General features: G+C 34.4%; 3 protein-coding genes across 3 annotated transcripts; 2 read left to right on the top strand and 1 right to left on the bottom strand.

Moving 5' to 3' along the window:
• The first annotated feature begins 256 nt into the window (after positions 1–256).
• LOC144842582 (uncharacterized) lies at positions 257–3,470 on the top strand. The gene is made up of 3 exons (XM_078699035.1): positions 257–435; positions 783–857; positions 1,141–3,470. Exons 1-3 carry the CDS (start codon positions 416–418, stop codon positions 2,474–2,476), a joined length of 1,431 nt encoding a protein of 476 aa, XP_078555161.1. The 5' UTR covers positions 257–415; the 3' UTR covers positions 2,477–3,470.
• A 1,697-nt stretch (positions 3,471–5,167) lies between these two features.
• Positions 5,168–15,593, top strand: LOC144843811 (phosphoribosylformylglycinamidine synthase-like). Its single transcript, XM_078700762.1, has 22 exons — positions 5,168–5,237; positions 6,537–6,687; positions 6,791–6,929; positions 7,231–7,541; positions 8,212–8,320; positions 8,759–8,899; positions 9,341–9,594; positions 9,876–10,136; positions 10,319–10,549; positions 10,693–10,916; positions 11,061–11,192; positions 11,429–11,560; positions 11,651–12,062; positions 12,263–12,346; positions 12,456–12,611; positions 12,877–12,990; positions 13,140–13,291; positions 13,404–13,626; positions 13,756–13,962; positions 14,116–14,274; positions 14,438–14,593; positions 14,733–15,593. Exons 2-22 carry the CDS (start codon positions 6,540–6,542, stop codon positions 15,053–15,055), a joined length of 4,068 nt encoding a protein of 1,355 aa, XP_078556888.1. The 5' UTR covers positions 5,168–5,237; positions 6,537–6,539; the 3' UTR covers positions 15,056–15,593.
• LOC144843812 (Fanconi anemia group B protein-like) lies at positions 15,296–19,307 on the bottom strand. Its single transcript, XM_078700763.1, has 8 exons — positions 18,406–19,307; positions 17,863–18,021; positions 17,694–17,780; positions 17,327–17,458; positions 17,033–17,202; positions 16,490–16,884; positions 16,147–16,381; positions 15,296–16,068 (listed from the first exon to the last, which is right to left on the bottom strand). The coding sequence occupies exons 1-8, from the start codon at positions 19,258–19,260 to the stop codon at positions 15,675–15,677; spliced, it is 2,427 nt and encodes an 808-aa protein (XP_078556889.1). The 5' UTR covers positions 19,261–19,307; the 3' UTR covers positions 15,296–15,674.
• Positions 19,308–20,756: the final 1,449 nt, after the last annotated feature.

Raw genomic sequence — 20,756 nt, 5'->3', positions numbered from 1 at the left:
TTATTAATACTGTATTATACTGCCATGGAATATACTCCATCATGGTACTGCCAAAGATGTCAATATTTCATCTGCTGGTACCAAACGTGAGTACTGTTATTGCAAACAAAATATTATTTGTGTTTTTAAGCATCAAGAAAATTTCAAGCCAAATTTATGAAATTCTGGATTTGAAAACTGCATCACATGTTGTATTGTACTGCAGCATTCTGGTACTATACTGACACCAGTTTTCAAAACCATTTTTGGTGGAGTTTATAAAATGCTACATGCACGAACAACCGAACTACACTGCGGACTCGCTCGAGATTCATTTTTTGCCGTTTTTCGCGTGTTGTCGCTAGAAAAATAATTATAAAATCATGTTTTAGGATATAAATTATAATAATATTATCTTTTCACTAGACTCAATACAATGGCTGACGAAATAGAAAGGTTTGTAGTGTTGTGTATTCATAGTTTGTCGCCTGGAAGCGGCTAGCTAGGCAGTCCGTTCCTGGCTACGCTAGGCCCAAATAGCGTAGTTTGCGGTTTGATGGTAGCCTAGCCTACTATTACTAGCTAATGCAGTCTATGCGGAGGGTTGCTGCGGAGGTCTCGTCTAATCTCTAGTCTAGGCCTAGATCTGCTGGCTAACGAACAGTGACTGGTGGGAACAATAGAACTGGAATATATAATATGGATGATAAATAAAAATAAGATAATATAAAATTATAAAATATAATTTTTATAATAGAAAGTACAAATCAACGGTAAAAAAATGATTTTTCTTTTTTTTGCAGGTTGGCAATGGAGGAGCTTCTTCGGGAGACTAAACGTGCCAAAGAAAGAGCTGATACTATGGGTGCAATGGGATGGTATGTGTATAATATAAATTGTAATATAGGACTTGGAAATAACTAATATAATACTCTAGTCTAATGATTATTACATATGTTTTACATTAGTTACTATGCAATCATTACATTAATATTTTATATAAGATAATCTTCATCTTTAAAGTTGTTAATTAGTATTTTATGTTATAGTACAGTACTGTATTTTGAAATTGTATATTGAAGTTTGTTTAACCTGTGTCTACTAATCATTTATTGCTTTACAATTTCTATGAAATAAATAATTAATAATCTTTTTTTTTAGGAATAAGGGCATTGGGTCTGCCAACAAGACGTTCTTAGCAAATACTTTAGTTAGTACCTTGCGAGATTACAGACATTTGGATAGAGACAGAAAACGCCCAGGAAGAAGGCCATCACCGGACCACATTATGAAAGACCGCCCTCATTTGAGTGAAGTAGGAAGAAATGAATCCCGAAGAAGACACTCCCCAGAACACGACACAAGAAACGAAACAAATAGTCGCAACAGAAGGAAAGAATCACCAGAAAGAAAAGACAAAAGAAAGAATTCCTTTGACAGGAGAGATAGAAGTAGAGGAAAATCACCAGAACGAGAAAGAAAACGTTTGTCCAGCAAGTCGTCCTTGGATGAGCACCGACAAAAAACAAGTTCTCATAAAGTTGATAGAAAACAAACTGAAGAAACGAGCAGGAAAATTGATGACAAAAGAAAGTCATCAAACGCTGAAGAGACAGAGGAATCGCACAAAAGTAAAAATAAAGAAACATATAAGATAGACCTTGCTACTATACCTTTGCCAGATACAAGTAAGTCTGATGTGAAGAAAGAAAATTCAGAAGATTGTGAAGTGATGACATTGCCAGAAAGTAATAAGCAAGGCATTGAAGAGGGAAATAAACAACTTAATTTAGATGCAATAACAGAAATAAACAAGAATTGTACTCAAAAAAAGAAAAAGGAAGATTGTAATTTAAATGATAAAGAAGAAACTTTTGAGAAGATGAAAGGAGAAAAAGATTCCACTGCGAAAAATATTTGGATAGAGAAGAATGAAATATTGGATTATAAAAAGACTAAACAGGGAAGAGATGATGGGGAAAAAATTAAACGAAAGAAAAAAAAGATGCACCGCAGTTCAAAAACAGAGAGCGATGAAAGAATTGACAATTTAGGGGAAAATCAAGGTAAAAATGCAAAGAAAAGCAAACATGAACATGTTAGTAAGAATGAAAAAAATGGAGAAACAAAGGAAATTAGTGAAAAGGAAGAAATATGGGAAAAAGACAACAATTTTGACAATAAAAATATGTTAAACAATGATGTAGAAACTGAAGTTGTAAGAAAAAAGAAAGTGGATGAAGGAAAGGAGGAAATAGATGAAAGAAAGGAAAAAATAGATGAAAGAAAGGAAAAAGTGGATGAAAGAAAAGATGAAGTGAATGAAAGAAAAGAAAGCGATAAAATGGACCAACAGTCAGCTGATTATAACGAAACCAAAGAACGCAAAATAATTCAAAGCGATAGCGGCGGTGAGAAACATGAAAAGCGTAAACGAAAGAAAGAAAAAAGTGGACATCATCACAAACATAAAAAGCACAAGAAAGACCACAAATAGAAATTTTAAAATAAAAAATTAAGGCGGGAAAGACTACAGTATCATTCACTTTTGTATGCAGCTATGCTATTTCAAAAATAGTCAAAAACGGTTCAGAATTTATTTTTTTCCGGATTGCAAGTTAAATAATTTATGAAATCTATTTAGATTTGATTTTTAGAATTTATTGTGACTCTCTCATTTTAAAAATGTTGCAGAGATTAATACAATAACATAGATTGTGTACTTCGCATGATAAACTTCTATGCTATGACATACAGGCATAGAGTTGCTACTAGGCTGACATTACATTTTTGTTGAAGACTTTAGAATTTTAAAAATATGAATCGCACTAAATACTTAATCATATAGAATATCAATTTTATTAACTGTCATAATTGGATTTCCAGTATATTTTTAAATGTTTAACTTTTGTTTCATTTTAAAGCACACACAAATGTCAGGTATTGTGTTGTTACAGCATTAATTATCTCTCTTATCTCAACATTAATTAGTATGTAATTAAATTACTGTGTTAAACACTATGTCAAAATATTTTATCATTTTTACTATGTTGTCATATGGCTTTTTAATAATGGTATGAACAGTATATACAAAATCTTTTAGAAAATGTTTACCTACATTGTGTGATATTAAATAACATGTTTAGAATGTCGCCAATAGATGTCATATGCAATAGTTGTGTGTGTGACTGTATTGTGTTATGTATTTCAGTGTTGTGACCCCTACATACATATAACCTTTAATACAAGCATAGCACTTAATACTGTACAATATTTTATACAATATTTGTAAACTTAGACACTATATTAAAATGGAAACTGCTGTACGATTTGCATCATGACTGTACATTAATTGATGTCACATTTACTACAAAACTTTTAAAATTGTAGTTTTCTTTTTTTTTATTCCTGAAATAATAGATGCTTGAGCTTTCTGAATTGGCTGTAAATTTTGATAAAAATAAATGCAATCTCAGGGTAGTGAAACAGAATCTGTCTTGCTTTCATTAATATAACGGTAATTATGAATACTGTATTTGATTAAATCGCGAAAGTCTTCAGATATCTCCCCATACTCTATATATTTTGTCATCTCCTGCTAAAATGCAGTTTCTCCCGATAATTTTGGATAAACAAAAAATGAATTCCTGCTAATGTATAACAAATTTTAATTTATTAATACAGTACTAGGCTCTAGAGAATAGAAAACATACAGTACTATCAGCAAAGATAGTGTACACTATCTTTGCTATCAGTATCACTGATGCATAGCGCCTCCTATGGTTTGGTATATTTTTCAAAACGTTATAGCGTCCTCTATTGTTCGGACATGCTTTTATAAGAACTCCCGATTTCATTTTTTCCACGTTGAGAGTTGTCAAACTTTTGTCAAATTAAACATTTTATATAGACACAGTCGACCGTAATAAATAGCAAACTATGAAACAACATACACTTAAATTGTTCAATAACTGAAAAAAATAAATATAATACAAATGCGTGATGTAAACCTATATAATAGTGTTACTTATCAATTCTTCACAGATGACTATTGGATTTTTGAAATTAGAATTCAAAACAGCTTAAGCTTGGTTCCCACTTACGACGCAACGCAAAGTGATTCGATCAATCACAAGCGATGGACTATTCGAACAGTGGTTTGTCATTACGTAATAGATAACGTAATAGATATGGAACGAAACTAAAATTGCTCAATTACAAATTATAACAAAAACAAACAAACAAACAAACGAAAGGCGCTTACTTTCTTACAAATACTCATGTTATACCTTCGCTTGTAGTTTTTCTACAATAAATTGCAACGGTAAAAGAAACGAACTTCGCCTTCAGATTAATAGTAGTAGTCTGGCTTACTCCCGCTAACTGCCAATAAATCACTGTCAATAAGAAGAAGATACCCCGACCATTCAGATGAGAGAGACGAGAGGTTATTTTTAGAATTGGAATCTGATCAGCCAATCATATTGTGTTCATAGAATACTAATTTGAATATTCGGTGCACAACATACCATCACCGGGACTTTCAATTGTTTCTTTAAAAAAGAGGCGATCCATTCGGGGAGAAGAGTTTATTTCAAAGATTTTATAGCCGGCGGCTATACCAACTCTCTGGTTTAGGTCTATTTATCATGGCGGCAGACATAGTAATCCGGCCTAAACAACACACAGGTGAGTGAATTTAAGTCATTATACTTTTGCTTTGGTCAGTAGAGTTAGATGCCGAGTGAAATTGGGCCTTAGATAGTTTGTTTACAGTCGATACTGTTGAATGGATATGCACACTCCAATAAACACACATTTTCATATTTACTGTCATTAAAAAATATTCAATTGGTTTACAAATTTTTGTTCTGTATCTCGGATAACATTATTTCGTAGATATTTGGAGCCTCCTAGTCAATCAAATCAACCTTTGAAAGGTTACGCAACTCGCGTCGTTCATGATTTGAAATGAGTCAATTGATTGTGTAAATTTTGTTGTTGCGAATGATATTATAGAATAAATGTATCATTTCTTCATTCGATTATAATTATTATTACTTTATTATTATGCGATATATCATTCAATGACATTTATTTCTTCGTATCAACCCTTTGACTCACTTACTAAATTATTGGTGGCGCTCTTCAAAATCATCAGACCGTACCGAACACATGTGGATTAAATAAATGTTTACGCTCGCGGGAGAGAGTAGTACAGTATTTTTTTGAAAGCTTAGCCCCGTTCTAAACATACTGTAAGTTGGTTTCATTTTTTGTTTGTGTGTTAAAATATTGATTACTTACTGTGTATCTGTTTTTTTATTAGTGCACTTTCTGATGACTAAAAAATGATAGGCGCCACACACAATTTCGGGTAGGCCTAGGCCTAATTAATGAATGAAATGAACGATGGAAGTGCGGGAATCATGTATGTAGGCCGCCTAGGCCGGCGCTACTGCAGTTTCGCACCACACTGTTATATCTTCCATTTCTCACCCAAACTTTCCTTTTTCACACTCACAACATAATATTATGTAACATGTTTATACGATTCGACCACTTACGAAGTAATTTTTTTTTAATAACAATACTTTTCAAAACATTTTAAACGATACTGAACTCGCTGTCAACACACTGCAAAAATGTTCGCCATCTTATATTTATCACTTAACTGCCAGAATGTATGCTTCATTTTCCCCAAAATTGGTAGAAACTATAGAGGGCAGTGTTATAAAATCCGATTACACATATATAATAATAGGCCTATTTAGTTTTGAAAGGCAAGAAATGTTTTCGGCTGTCGAAATAGAGGTTAAATTAATATTTCATTATTCAAATAATATTTAAATATGGTTTATGATTTTTAAAAAACTGAATTGTTTAAAAAAAAATTAAATATTATATGTATGGACTCATATCGTCGCCGTTTTGATATGTACAGCTGGTTCTTTATAAAAACCACACTCTGCAGTTTAAAAATAAAAACAGAAAATAAAACATACATTGATTTCTGGCAATTTTCTGATTCTAAAATGGCCACAGTTCGATGAAGTATTCGAGGAAAAGGAGCTGTTTTGAAAGGCATTTTTTATTGTGATAAAGGTAATATAACGGTGGCTAAATCATGGGAACATGTTACATAATGGCAAAATTGTATGATGTGGGTGTGAGAAAAAAAATTAGGTGAGAAATGGAAGATATAACAGTGTGGTGCGAAACTGCAGTAGCGCCGCCTAGGCCTAGGCCTAGGCCTACTACTAAATAAAAGTAGGCTCGTGGTTTTTGGCGTAAAACCCGAGTTATTACATATAAATATAGCCTAGCCTATATACATATAGAAAGAAGCTAGTAGTAATAGCCTAATAAAAATGATTGAACATTAAATATAATAGGGCCAGGCCTATCATCTAATCAGCCATGGATCTAGGCCTATCTAAATATACTTATAGGCCTACTGTATTAGGATAAAATTAATTTAGTCATATAGTTTAAACATGAATAATAATATATAAAATAATAATTAATATAGATCTAATAATTTATTTTTTTTAAAGAATATGACTATCATTACTCGCTTTTATAAAAGTCCAGCATTACTCCCAGGGGCTTCAAATGTTTTGTGGAAGAAATTAGCCAAGCAGTTGGAAAGTTCTAAATTACAAGATTTAAAAACAGAAATTTGTTTTAATGTGGCAGTAAACGGAGGTAGGTAATCTTCCTTTTTAGGCTTCTTAATTTGAAAAAAAACCCAATTTGCCCAACCAACTAATATTATTTTGAAAACATAAACTGTATATTATTTTCATAGATTGCCTGAGTGGTGAAGAACAGAAGAAAATACAATGGATCTTGGGTACCCCTTTTGAAGAATTTAGCCTGCTGACCAAGTCAATCGTAGTTGAAGATGATCAAGAACCTGATGGACTTCTGATTGAAATTGGGCCTAGGTTAGAAAATGTTTTAATTAACCTTCTCGTTTAGTCATACAGTGTTAGTGTTGGTTTGAGAATAAGTAATAAGTAATACTGTATGTTATTCAGTAGGTAATATCTGAAAAAGTAAAAGTCATAGTTTGTTTTGTTCAATAAGGTAATAGGCATAAATTAATTTAATTAAGAATAAAGCTAATCCACTGTCATTTGCAATGTCAACTTCCAAAGTTTGTGTTCAAGAAAGGTGGGCATAAAAATGCATGGCTGATGTACTCTACTGTATATGAAATAATAAATTGAATTTTTATACACACAGGTTGAACTTCTCTACGGCCTGGTCAACAAATGCTGTCTCAATCTGCCAATCGGCTGGAATCAACAATGTGACTCGTATTGAGCGTTCCATTCGCTATCTTATAAACGTAGCCGACGAGTATGGCATTCGTGCGTCTATCAGTCCCGAAGAAGAGAAACTACTGGTAGCCGTACTTCATGATCGTATGACGGAATGTCGCTACCATGAACCAATCAGCAGCTTTGAAATTAAAGCTAAACCAGAAGAAGTCTTTGAAATTAATGTTGTAGGTGAAGGGAAAGTCGCTCTGGAAAAGGCAAACAAAGAATTAGGTGATTGTAACACTCTTTATGTTTTTGTGAATCACGTTTCTCAAGTATAGATGAACTCTGACCTTTGTTAAACTCCTGTATTTTGTGAATCCTATTGCATCTTGTATCTATGTATTAACTTAGCTTTTACTTTGTTTTGATACTGTACACCATTACACTATTAAGATTACATTACCTGAAAGTCCAGCATGATTTTCTATTCTTTTAAATGTATTCCAGTAACCAGTCAGTATTACTGTATGATTTTCTGCATATCCTCTGGCATAATCCCACCCCCGAGAACATGAAACTTTGCGGGGTAGGTGGACTATACCCGGGAAAACCTGATTCATGAAAAAAATGATTGGTATGCATTTCTTGTAAAAACTCATCTGACCTAGATAGAGAGAGGTCTACATCCAGACCAAAAGCCAATACTTGGACTATACCCAGGGATATGCCTGTTTGTGAAATTAGACATAAAGTAGGGGGTGGGAGTAGACCCGAAGTGGGTTTATACTCGAGGATATACTGTACAGTAATTATTTAATCTGTCTGCGCATAAATTGTTCATTTATGAATTCATTGTTATTGCATGTATAAAGTGAATTGTCATGACCAATGAATGGGTAATGAAGATTTCTATTATTAATATTTCATTTTAAACATTTTGTATTAATTTTTATTGCAGGACTTGCCTTTGATGCGTGGGATCTAGACTTTTACACCAACATGTTTATTGACAAGGTTAAACGTAATCCAACAAGCGTTGAACTCTTTGACTTGGCTCAGTCTAACAGGTACAAAGCACTTTAGTTTTAATCGCATGAAGTTTTACCATCTGGGAATGATGGTCGTGAATATTTATTTACATTCTTGAGTGTCTTGTAAAAGTAATATATCTTTATTTAATATACATAAACCTAAATTATTGAAAATATTGCAATGCTGTGAGTATGTCAGTGATGAGATATAAATAGAATAGGCAAAATAGCTAAATCGAAATGATGAAGTAAAACAGTCAAAAAAAAAAAAAAAAACAGGTGAAAAACCATTGTGACATTGTCCTAGCATAAAATAAGGTAAAATAATATCTTTAATCATGGGAAAGACATAGATCATTCTTTGCTTAAATTCTTTTTACCTATGCAAAATTTCTCAGCGTTCATGACTGTATTTGGAAATTCAAGAAAATATTCCTAAAAATGTTTTTCTCTTGCTTTCTGTTTTCTTTCTAGTGAGCATAGTCGTCATTGGTTTTTCAAGGGTAAGATGGTAATTAATGGAGAAGAAAAAGATCAGTCTTTATTCAAGATGGTGATGTCAACGCAAGATACCAGCAATGATAACAACGTCATTAAATTCTCTGATAACAGCAGGTCTCTTAACATTTTACGTGGCTTTCATGTTTTATATCCATATATTCCATCAAACCGAATCACATGGGTTTACTGGAATGGTGTCTATGACTCTTATATTAATTTTGTTGTGCTGGAAAGAATTGGGCATGATGCCTCAAGTTACTAGTTTTTGACGCTGTCATAAAATAGCCCATAAAATAGGTATAATTTCCATTGTAAATGATATTCATTCAGATTTTGTTGAACCACAAAGTATTGCCTAAAGCTCTGTCTATACTGTCAACTTTTATGTGAAAAATGTGATGTGCCCATATATAGACATGATGATGTCATATCACTACCATATTTGGGCATATCACTACCATATTTGGGCACATTACACTTTTTTTGTCAAATAAGTTTGATAGTGTAGACAGAGCTTTAAATGTTTTTCTCACTTTAAGTTTACTTGATTTTCAGTGCAATCAAAGGCCATAAGGTCAAAGTTCTCAAACCAGCCAATCCCGGGTCAGCAAGTGTGATGGAGGAATCTGAACCACTCAGGCATATCATCTTCACAGCAGAGACCCATAACTTTCCAACTGGGGTCGCGCCTTTCCCAGGGGCTACAACCGGTACTGGGGGTAGAATACGTGATGTTCAGGCTGCAGGGAAGGGAGCACATGTAGTGGCTGGCACAGCAGGCTACTGCTTTGGAAATCTGAACATTCCAGGTAAAATATATATCGAAAGAAATCTAAATTTCAGATTTAGTAATCTTTATGGACAATTTATTTCTCCCTCAAAAATCAAAATAAATACAAATACAAGAGAAAATATACAAATATACAGATATATATAAAGGATAAACCGTTACGCTTGCCTGATATTTACCAACTTAAATTCATTATACAGCAAACAGGCTTAATTGCTTGCTTAATTGCATAATTTCTTTTTCTAAATGTTATATTAAGTTTATTTAATGAAAATTTGTTATGAACATTTGTTTAAACAGGATATGACCTTCCATGGGAGGATAAAAACATGGTTTATCCTAGCAACATGGCATCTGCTCTGTCAGTTGCTGTAGAGGCGAGCAATGGTGCATCCGACTACGGCAACAAGTTTGGTGAACCCGTTTTAACCGGTTTCTCTCGTTCATTTGGCATGATGCTTTCTGAAGGTGATAGAAGAGAGTGGGTCAAGCCCATTATGTTCAGCGGGGGTATTGGGATGCTTGAGAGTATGCATGCAACTAAAGACGAAGCAGAGAAAGGTTTGTATCGCAAACTAAATATAACACCAAATACTGTACCTGTTTTTATTGTTTTTTCCACATAGATACTGTATGTGTGTCTGTCACATAAAATTATGTGTAGGATTATTGTAACCTGATAAAATATTTGGTTTTTATTTCTCCACGTTAATACTATTTATGAATGAATGTTTACTATGCAGGAATGAAGATTGTAAAACTTGGTGGACCAATCTATCGTATCGGAGTCGGTGGGGGCGCTGCATCTTCCATTCAAGTTCAAGGTGACAATACAGAAAAACTGGACTTCGAAGCCGTGCAGCGCGGTGATGCGGAGATGGAACAGAAATTAAACCGAGTCATTAGAGCGTGTATTGAGATGGGTAATACAAACCCTATATGTAGTATACATGATCAGGGAGCTGGAGGCAATGGTGAGTTGCAGGCAATTTTATTTTTGTTGCTTATTTTATTAAGTAAAATTGAACCTCTATTAAAGGGACACTTGTCAAATGTACTCATTTTTTTGTCAAAGTATGGCTAAAATCTGACCAATTAAATCATTTTTTGTGTACAGGTAATGTTTTAAAGGAGATATGTGAACCTGCAGGTGCTCTTATAAAAGCTAAGGAATTCCAACTAGGTGATCCAACCATCAACACCTTAGAACTATGGGGTGCAGAATACCAGGAGTCCAATGCCATACTAATACGATCTGAGGACCAAGGGAAACTTCAAGATATTTGTGACAGAGAGAAGTGCCCAGCTGTTTTTGTTGGTGACATTACAGGTGATGGAAAGGTAATATTTACAGAGTTCTTTTACCTACTTTATTTTAAATTTAAAAACTACAGTATTGCTAATTTTGAAGAATGCCTTTTCATGCACATATAGAGTGCATAAAGACAAGAGTTTTACAATACAAAAATATTTTTTCTGTTTCAGATTCGTCTTGAAGTGGAAAAGAAAGTAGAAGCTGGTGAGGGTGATGCAGAACCACCAAGCAAAAAAAGAGCAGCACTCACTTATCCAGTTGATCTCCAACTTGAATGGGTTCTTGGAAAGATGCCGCAAAAGGTAAGATGGAGACTTGATGGTAGAGTAGTGTCGGGAATAAGTTTGAACCATACCATGAAAGCTCCAGTGGTGTGATGGCAGAAGATTCCGGGTTCGATTCTCAGCTGATATAACTTTTTCTCAACCTCACAGATTTCATCATCATTAACCCTTGAAAATAATTACCAGTATATCATAGTGTCTCTTTCTCTCTGTGCCTGTAAAATTATATATAATTATCTTTTTTTTCTCTTCAGGTTTTTAAGTATGATCGATGCAAACCAAAACTGAAACAGTTGACACTACCTGATGGATTGACTGTCCGGTGTGCACTCGACCGTGTCCTGCGTCTTCCTTCAGTAGCCAGTAAAAGATTCTTGACTAATAAGGTGAAGATCTATTTTATCATTAATATTGTATAACTTATTTGTGTGAAGGAATATAGAAAGTGTATAACCAGAATAAATTGTTTGTGTTAGGTTGATCGTGCTGTCACTGGCCTGATAGCCCAGCAGCAATGTGTAGGCCCCCTGCACACACCACTCGCCGATGTTGCTGTTACTGCACTCTCTCACTTTGGAACTGTAGGCTCAGCTACAGCTATTGGAGAGCAGCCTATTAAAGGGTTAGTGGATCCTGGCTGTGGGGCTAGGATGTCGGTAGGAGAAGCCCTTACCAATCTCGTGTTTGCTAGAGTATCCGATCTTAAAGATGTCAAATGTAGCGGTAACTGGATGTGGCCAGCGAAGCTCTCTGGTGAGGGCGCTGCATTGTATGATGCATGCGAGGCCATGTGCGAGGTGATGGGCAAGTTGGGCGTTGCTGTGGATGGTGGGAAGGACTCTTTGAGTATGGCTGCTAGGATAGGCTCTGAAACGATCAAAGCCCCAGGTTAGATATTCATGATATCATTTGGTGATTGTGTCCTTTATGGAAATATGTCCTATGTACAACAAACTTGTGAGTTATATTACTGTATTGTTTAAAATAAAGCTTTTATACTCACTTTAATAATAAATATTTTGAAATGAAAATATATTTATACATCCATTTAAAGCCATTGACTTAGCAATATCAATTACATTTTTTAGGTGCATTGGTTGTGTCTGTGTATGTGGCATGCCCGGATATTACTGCAACTGTGACCCCTGACCTTAAATGTCCAGACAGTAAAGGTAAAGTGAATATAAAATTGCACATTTTGCTACTACAATCATATTAACTAACTAAATAAAGAAAGTATATAGTATATTTATAATCAAGGCTTTAAATATTCTATTTCAGGGACTTTGCTTTGGGTTTCATTTGGTAAAAGGAATAACCGTTTAGGTGGTAGCGCCCTCGCTCAGTGCTATAATCAACTCGGCCAATTCTCGCCTGATCTCGATGAACCAGAAACGTTTGTAAGGGCTTTCAACACAATGCAAAATCTTATCAGAGGTAGTCATATTTATAGACTTATTAAGTAGACCTTTACAATAAATCCATTTACTTGTAGTTATAATATAAAACTCTGTCTACACTATCAAACTAGTTTGACAACAAAATGTGATGTGCCTAAATATGGTAGTGATATGCCCAAATATGGTAGTGATATGACATCATTAGGTGTATGTCCATTTTTGGTCACATAAAGTTTGATAGCGTAGACAGAGCTTTAGAGATATGAATAACAATCAACTTTGTATTTTGTATCCTTTTGTAGATAGAAAAATATCAGCTGGTCATGATATTAGCGATGGTGGTATTGTAACAACATTATTAGAAATGGCGTTCGCTGGGAATTGTGGTATTGACGTCAAACTTTCCGAAACTGGTGGTAAGCATTATGCTATCTCTAAATTGCAGAAATCTGCCTTGTACTAAGAATGTATTCAAATGCCTTGAATGGATCTGTAATTTAATCTTTCATATGGTTTCAGAGCCTCTCGTAAGTAGTGATGCATAGTAAAACTTTTTTATTTTTAGTAAATGCAATTGATATTCTGTTTGCTGAAGAACTGGGACTAGTGTTAGAAGTAAAAGCTAATGTTAGTGAGGAAGTTTGTAGACAGTTCACTGACAATAATGTTCCTTGTTTTGTAATTGGTCACTCCAGTGGATCAGGTCAAGGGTCAATGGTAAGTAATTTTTTTTAACAAAGTTTGAATTTTGAATAAAAATCGAAGCAATATTTAAACATTTTATGATGGCTTTTAGAATGAATCTGAATATTTTATACATAAATTATAGGTTGTTATCTCAGTAAATGAGAAAGAAGTCTTGAATGAAAAGATGACTGTCCTTAGAGACATCTGGGAAGAGACTAGTTTTCAATTGGAAAGACTACAAGCAAATCCAGAGTGTGTTGAAGTGGAGCAACGCAATTTAGCAAATAGAACAGCGCCACCATTTAAATTAACCTTTGACCCAGTTGCAACAAATTTGAATTCTGTTAAAAATGGATGCTCTAAAGGTTAGAACCAATTATAGAATAATTGATTATCTTGTGAATTTTACTATTTTTTAAGTAGTAATACAAGTTGATTTTGACTCATTACATTTGCTCATATACATAATCACTTTACTAATTGGCCTTCCATAGATGGAATGAAACCAAAGGTTGCTGTGATCCGTGAAGAAGGCAGTAACGGAGATCGAGAGATGAGTTCAACACTACACATGGCTGGCTTTGAAACATGGGACATCAATATGCAAGATTTAGCTTGCGGTAAAGTCACCCTCGATCAGTTCCGTGGAGTGGTTTTTGTTGGCGGCTTCAGTTTTGCAGATGTTTGTGGTTCCGCAAAAGGTATACTTTTCTGATTATACTTTTTGTAGCATAACAGATAGATAAAAGATACATGCTCTAGCAATAACCAAGTGTTATACTAGTATTAGACAGATAGTAACCTAAATAAATATTTATTCTAGTTTATTTAAATAATGTTTATTATCATTTTAGGTTGGGCAGCAACTATTTTGTTCAACCCAGCTGTGCGTGCTCAGTTTGATGCATTTAGAGCAAGGAAAGACACCTTTTCCCTGGGTGTATGCAATGGCTGCCAACTAATGGGCCTGCTAGGCTGGGTTGCTCCTGATGTCACCAAGGAGCTTACTACAGGTAAGGTAGTATGTGGAATATTACTAGTACGTACTGCAGTGGTAGTAGGACAGTCACCGGTGTAAAGCAGGTTCCTTTGACCAGTAAAATGAAATTATAACTACTTTTCGATTTTTGACAGACTATTTATATTTATTATGGATTATTTTTCATTGTCATTTAGACGCAGCATCCGCTCGGCAAGGAGTTTATCTTGCTCATAATCTTTCTGAGCGTTTTGAGTCTCGTTTTGTTGCTGTGAAGATTAATGAAAGCCCTGCTTTAATGCTGAAAGGAATGGAAGGCTCTGTGCTTGGTGTCTGGACACAGCATGGAGAAGGTTAGATAGTGTCTTTTATTTACTTCTTGATAATGATGGATATTTAGTAAACCAGCAAACTTATATTTTAGCTTGGTTGAAAGCTTGGTACAACTATTAATGTAATTAAATATACTCAACTCAAATTGTTTCTCTCTAGGGCACATGAAGTTTTCAAACAAAGAAACAAAAGACACAGTTCTGTCTGAAAATCTTGCGCCAGTGCGCTTTGTCGATGACAAGGGAGAAGTGACGACTGAATACCCTTTGAACCCGAACGGATCGCCCAATGGCATTGCGGCAATCTGCTCCGCAGATGGCCGTCATCTGGCGATCATGCCTCATCCAGAGCGTACAACTTTGACGTGGCAATGGCCCTGGATGCCGCAAGATTGGCGGGAGACATTACAAGCATCACCGTGGATGAAGATGTTTCAAAATGCTTGTTCATGGTGCTTGGAGACCCCAGAGGCAGATAGATAATAATATTCCTTATGCATGAGATATAATTATAAAACTATTATATCTTGATGGTGGTGCTTAGAGACGTCAGAGGCAGATAGATAGATTAATACTATTGGTTTTTGCATGAAAATGGGATATAATGATATACTGTATTAATTTGTTCCTCTTCTCAACAATGTTTATTTATTAAGGCTTAAGTTCAGCAATATATTATGCATTCCATAGAAGTAGTTCCTCATTAGGGAAGAAGAAAAACAAGCTATGACTTTTTAATTCAAGTCGCTATTGGCAATGCTCTTGAATTTAAACTATAATACATTCATAATTAAACAAGAAATGACAAAACTTCATATGAATTTATAATGTGGCTGAAATTTATATTTTTGTATTTCATTTGAAATTAAGTTGGTGCAAATAAACTGTTACAGGGTTTAAGAATAAATGTATAAATCTACTGTTTAATTTCACCTATTGAATTGTCTTTTTACAGTTATGTCACATTATGTCTAAAATAAATCATGTTCGTAATTACTCTTGCCAGGTCTTTATTAAATTTGTTCACAATACTATATTTATAATGAAAACATTGAAATAAATCGTCATTACAAACATTTAGTTTTTCATTTAGTTTGTACGTTTACACGTCTGAAATTATAGTAAATTCCATAAAAGCGTTGTCTGTTGCAACCTTCCGTTTCAGGTCTTCAATTTCCATGGTTACAGCTGTACGACTGTCTGTTTTTGGTGATGAGTTGCACTTGGTTGACATTTGTTCGTTCACAAACTCTTTTCTCCACTCGTCTACAGATTTTGTTTTTTCTTCGTTATGATCTTTCACACATTCCACATTTTCATCAAATTTGTGAGTGGTTAGAATTTTAAGTTTTGTAGTTATTTCCTCTTCTAGTTTATCAAGTGCATTTTTACTTGCAGAGGTCACATGTCCTGGTGATTGGGTTGGCATGATGATGACATCATCAGGAAGCATGTCATGCAAGGAATGGACAAGTAGGTGTAAACACTTCTCGTCTCTGAAAAGTAAAAATATTACATTAAGTCTGAATAAGTCTCATCTAGCACAACAACAAAAATACAGTAAATTTACATACCTTGTATAAATTTGTGCCAATATGCTTTTTGCATTGAGAACTGTGATATAAATTCTGCATAGACTGAATGCTCCAGACGTACATATGAAGCCATGGTTTGCAATTGGAAGAAACTTAAATGAATTCTGGATGAATGAGTCTAATTGACTGATGTTGCTATGTTGACTTGTGATGTTCACGAATGTCTGCAGCTGAACTGCATTGAGGGTAATTTCATCATGATCCGTCAACTCACCTACAGTACAAAGAAATGCATTTGGGGTTTTTTTTTGTGATGATAATATCAAGAAAGATAAAAAAACGTATATATTAGTTATTACATTGTATGCTGGGCTACACATACCACAAAATTCTTTCAAAGTCACTTGCAAGCCACCCTTGGCTACATCAGAGGCTGTCAGAGAAACGCTTCCAACACCGATGCTTTCAAGTGGACGAGACACGTCCTCTGTACATGATTTCCAGTGCAACTCTAAATTACACACCAAATATGACTGCACAAAAGATGGTAGTTTTGTAACTGCACATATAAATGCACGTTCATTTGGGTTTAAAATAGTTTTTAGTGGCTTAGGGTTGTTAGGTTGGGGTTTCAAACGCTTCTGTACAGGCTCCTCGAAAATGGTTCCTTTGAGTTCTAATTTGTTTTGTACATACAGACTACTCCTAGTTTTGAAGACAATAGGATGTTGGCCACTATCTCTATGAATCAGGGATATCGCCAACTTATCAATGGATCTGGAAAGAGAAACAATTTTATAGCCTAGACAAATGGTTTGACATTTAGCGTTGGTTGTGGCAGTTACACACTGGTGGTTACTGTTATTCCAATTGAGTCAATTTGGTTGTGGCCTATAACCTGTATAAGTTTGGTATTTTGACTTACTTGCAAGTTGTGTTTTCAACTTCCATTGCAACAATCCACTCATCTCCTACAAGACTTTGCCATGGTGAGGAAACAGAAGGATGATACCCAGTATTCTTGTTATCTATCTGCACTGTATTAGTACCACACATGCTGTCGTTGCTTAATCCATCATAAAGACAAACTAACGACTTTAAATTGAATAGAAATAAAATTTAGAATTTATTAGTAAATTTTAATTTAAAATATTCTTTCGATATTAGTTAAAAATTTAAAAAAAGTAACTTTAAAACCAGTAAACTTCAATTGCATTACCATTTGATCTGAACGATCTGCATTATCATTCATGTCAGTTGCCATATTGACTAATGCTTTGTGGGATTGATGAATCATTCTAACTTTTTCTGTGAGCTGTATTCGGCTTTGTTTCACTGCAGCAACACTAACCTATTGAAAAAAATATATATTATTTCAAAAAGTTTGGGGACGCTTACACTATAGCAACTGATGGTACATTATTTTGCTCATTGTGGCCTAGGATTGATGATTCTATGCATCATAAATGATAGACTTTTTGAAGTTTTTTTAAAAAAGGTTTGGTTTAATAAAATGAAGATTGAGATTGTTGAAAAAGTGTGAAACTCATGCCAGATGTGTGATACTTGACGTTATTAGGGTATACCTGCATTCGCTTTTGTAGAGCTCTGACAGCAGATGTCAAGTTGTTCTGTGAAACAGGAGTCCCGTCTTCAACTACAGCTCCATCACCCTGAAAATAAACAGTAAACAATTTGAACTGATGAGATATCCAAATTTAATTATCTTCTGCGACCAAGAATAATTAAATTTACCTCTTTGATGTTATAGCAAAGTAAATCTGTTAACATAAATCCTGTAAAAATGTTGTTGGTGTGGACAGAGTTGGTGCTAAGAAGAAGAATTTGATCACTGCCACAATTGTAAAAATCATCTACAAGGACTCTGGAGATGCCGTTCCAACTTGCTGCAATCTGTAAGAAGTAAAAGTTACAATATCTGAAGCAGCATTTGTGAAACACTAGGAAAAATTGTTCATGCAAATCCAATGTTTCCGCACTAAGAAAAAATCACTACCTTTTCTATTACAAGAGCAAATAGCTGCCATTTTCATTTCCATCGCTGGTCTACTAAGCTATTTCATTCACATGAGTGCTCATGAATGCATGACAACTTATTTACTGTGCTACGATTGGTTGTGAAAGCAAAAGCTCCTCGAAAGTGATTTTTGTGTTAATTTTAATTACTAAATCATATTTTCATAATTTCTTATGTAAAAAACCTCACTTTACTAGCGTTTATTCGTGATGCAACCTGAAAACGTTTGGATTATCATTGACATTGTTAGTGAACAATACCTCAAAAGTGTTAGACCAAACACAGCAAACTTCTGAGCAGCGAGAAGAAATGACAATCAATTTCTTGCCACCAGCCACAACAGCAACATCCATTGCAACAGCATCTTTAAATGGTAGTCGACAGAGATTCTTGGTCTTTCCATTTTTAAACGATATCAACTGATTTTCTTTTGTGCAGATAATAACAGAATCATCACACACATTTACAACCGTAACAATATCTGCATAAACATCCGGAATAAGTTTGAACAAACTCTTTTGTAATCCACCTCTCAAAAGTATTTTGATAAAGCGATAGGTACTTGGGAAAGATATCAGGTGTTGATCGGTAACAAAAATGCCATCATTTTTCTCTTTTATTCTGCCTATTGTCACAAGATCTGTGCCAACCATTCCAGACCAGAAAAGATCACCAGTTGAGTTATATTTAGTTACAACCCTCTGTAATTTATCAGTAGCATTATAAACAATGATGTTACCGCCGTGCAACCAGACAACATTTGGTCCGTCTGTAAGATCGGCATGGTCTGGCAATATTTCATAAGGTAGATTAAACTTTGATATCATTGTAATTGCATGTGTGGTTACTTGCAGAATGTAGTAAGTGAATTGGTCATCTAAATCTGCCTGTATTACCATGTGCAACGTAACCAAGCCTGTAATATCATTTTCAACTAAGTGATGTACAACACAATGTATATGATTGGCCTGGATGTCATAGCATGGGACATTTCCAATGGGGATGAACTCCTTTTGTAGGTGTAACGTGAATGCCTGTGCCTTTAATGAGCATGTTTCTCCATGGTGGTGAAAAGTCACCCAAACCACATTTCCTAAATGTGAAGCAATAAGCATTGCTGTGTCAGTTCTGCCAGATCCTGCCAAAGCATTGTAAACTACAACTGTATATATACAGCTCCAGTCAGTCAGAGTGTATGGCGCGCTAAATGTGCATTATGAATACTATAGAAATTAATTCACATTTTTGAAAAATTCCCATTACTATTACTGTATTGCACATGACATCACATACGCCATATTGGTGGAATGAAAACAGAAAGAAACGTAAAAGGAGAATCTGGAAAATATTAGTACTCTATGGCCAAAATATCTATTAACCAGTTTTATCGAAAATAAAATGGTCGAAATTTGGGAAAAATCGCCAATTTTCGACCTTTTTATTTTTTGCCATAACTGCTTACCATAGCATAATAAACATGCGCAGAGTCGAATAATTAGTTCTGCGCATGTTAATTATGCTATAGTAACCAGTTTTATCGAAAATAAAATTGTCGAAATTTGGTTATTTTTTGGAAAAATCCCTGTACTATAGTACAGGGAAATTTTCGAAAAATGGCCAATTTTTGACCTTTTTATTTTTTGACATAACTGCTTGCCATAGCATAATAAACATGCGCAGAGTAAAATAATTGGTTCTGCGCATGTTAATTATGCTATAGTAACCAGTTTTATCGAAAATAAAATGGTTGAAATTTGGCTATTTTTTTTAAAAATCCCTGTACTATAGTACAGGGAAATTTTCGAAAAATGGCCAATTTTCGACCTTTTTATTTTTTGACATAACTGCTTACCAATAGCATAATAAACATCCGCAGAGTCGAATAATTGGTTCTGCGCATGTTAATTATGCTATAGTAACCAGTTTTATTGAAAATAAAATGGTCAAAATTTGGCTATTTTTGGAAAAATCCCTGTACTATAGTACAGGGAAATTTTCGAAAAATGGCAAATTTTCGACCTTTTTATTTTTTGACACAACTGGTTCCTATAGCATAATAAACATGCGCAGAGTCGAATAATTGGTTCTGCGCATGTTAATTATGCTATAGTAACCAGTTTTATCGAAAATAAAATGGTCGGAATTTGGCTATTTTTGGAAAAATCCCTGTACTATAGTACAGGGAAATTTTCGAAAAATGGCCAATTTTCGACCTTTTTACTTTTTGACATAACTGCTTACCATAGCATAATAAACATGCGCAGAGTCGAATAATTAGTTCTGCGCATGTTAATTATGCTATAGTAACCAGTTTTATCGAAAATAAAATTGTCGAAATTTGGTTAATTTTTGGAAAAATCCCTGTACTATAGTACAGGGAAATTTTCGAAAAATGGCCAATTTTTGACCTTTTTATTTTTTGACATAACTGCTTGCCATAGCATAATAAACATGCGCAGAGTAAAATAATTGATTCTGCGCATGTTAATTATGCTATAGTAACCAGTTTTATCGAAAATAAAATGGTCGAAATTTGGCTATTTTTTGGAAAAATCCCTGTACTATAGTACAGGGAAATTTTCGAAAAATGGCCAATTTTCGACCTTTTTAT

The sequence above is a fragment of the Antedon bifida genome, chromosome 5 (assembly GCF_963402885.1).
Source record: "Antedon bifida chromosome 5, ecAntBifi1.1, whole genome shotgun sequence".
In the NCBI taxonomy this organism is placed as follows: Eukaryota; Metazoa; Echinodermata; class Crinoidea; order Comatulida; family Antedonidae; genus Antedon; species Antedon bifida.
The sequence above is the reverse complement of the archived record's forward strand: the minus strand, read 5'-3'. Positions and strand labels throughout refer to the sequence as shown.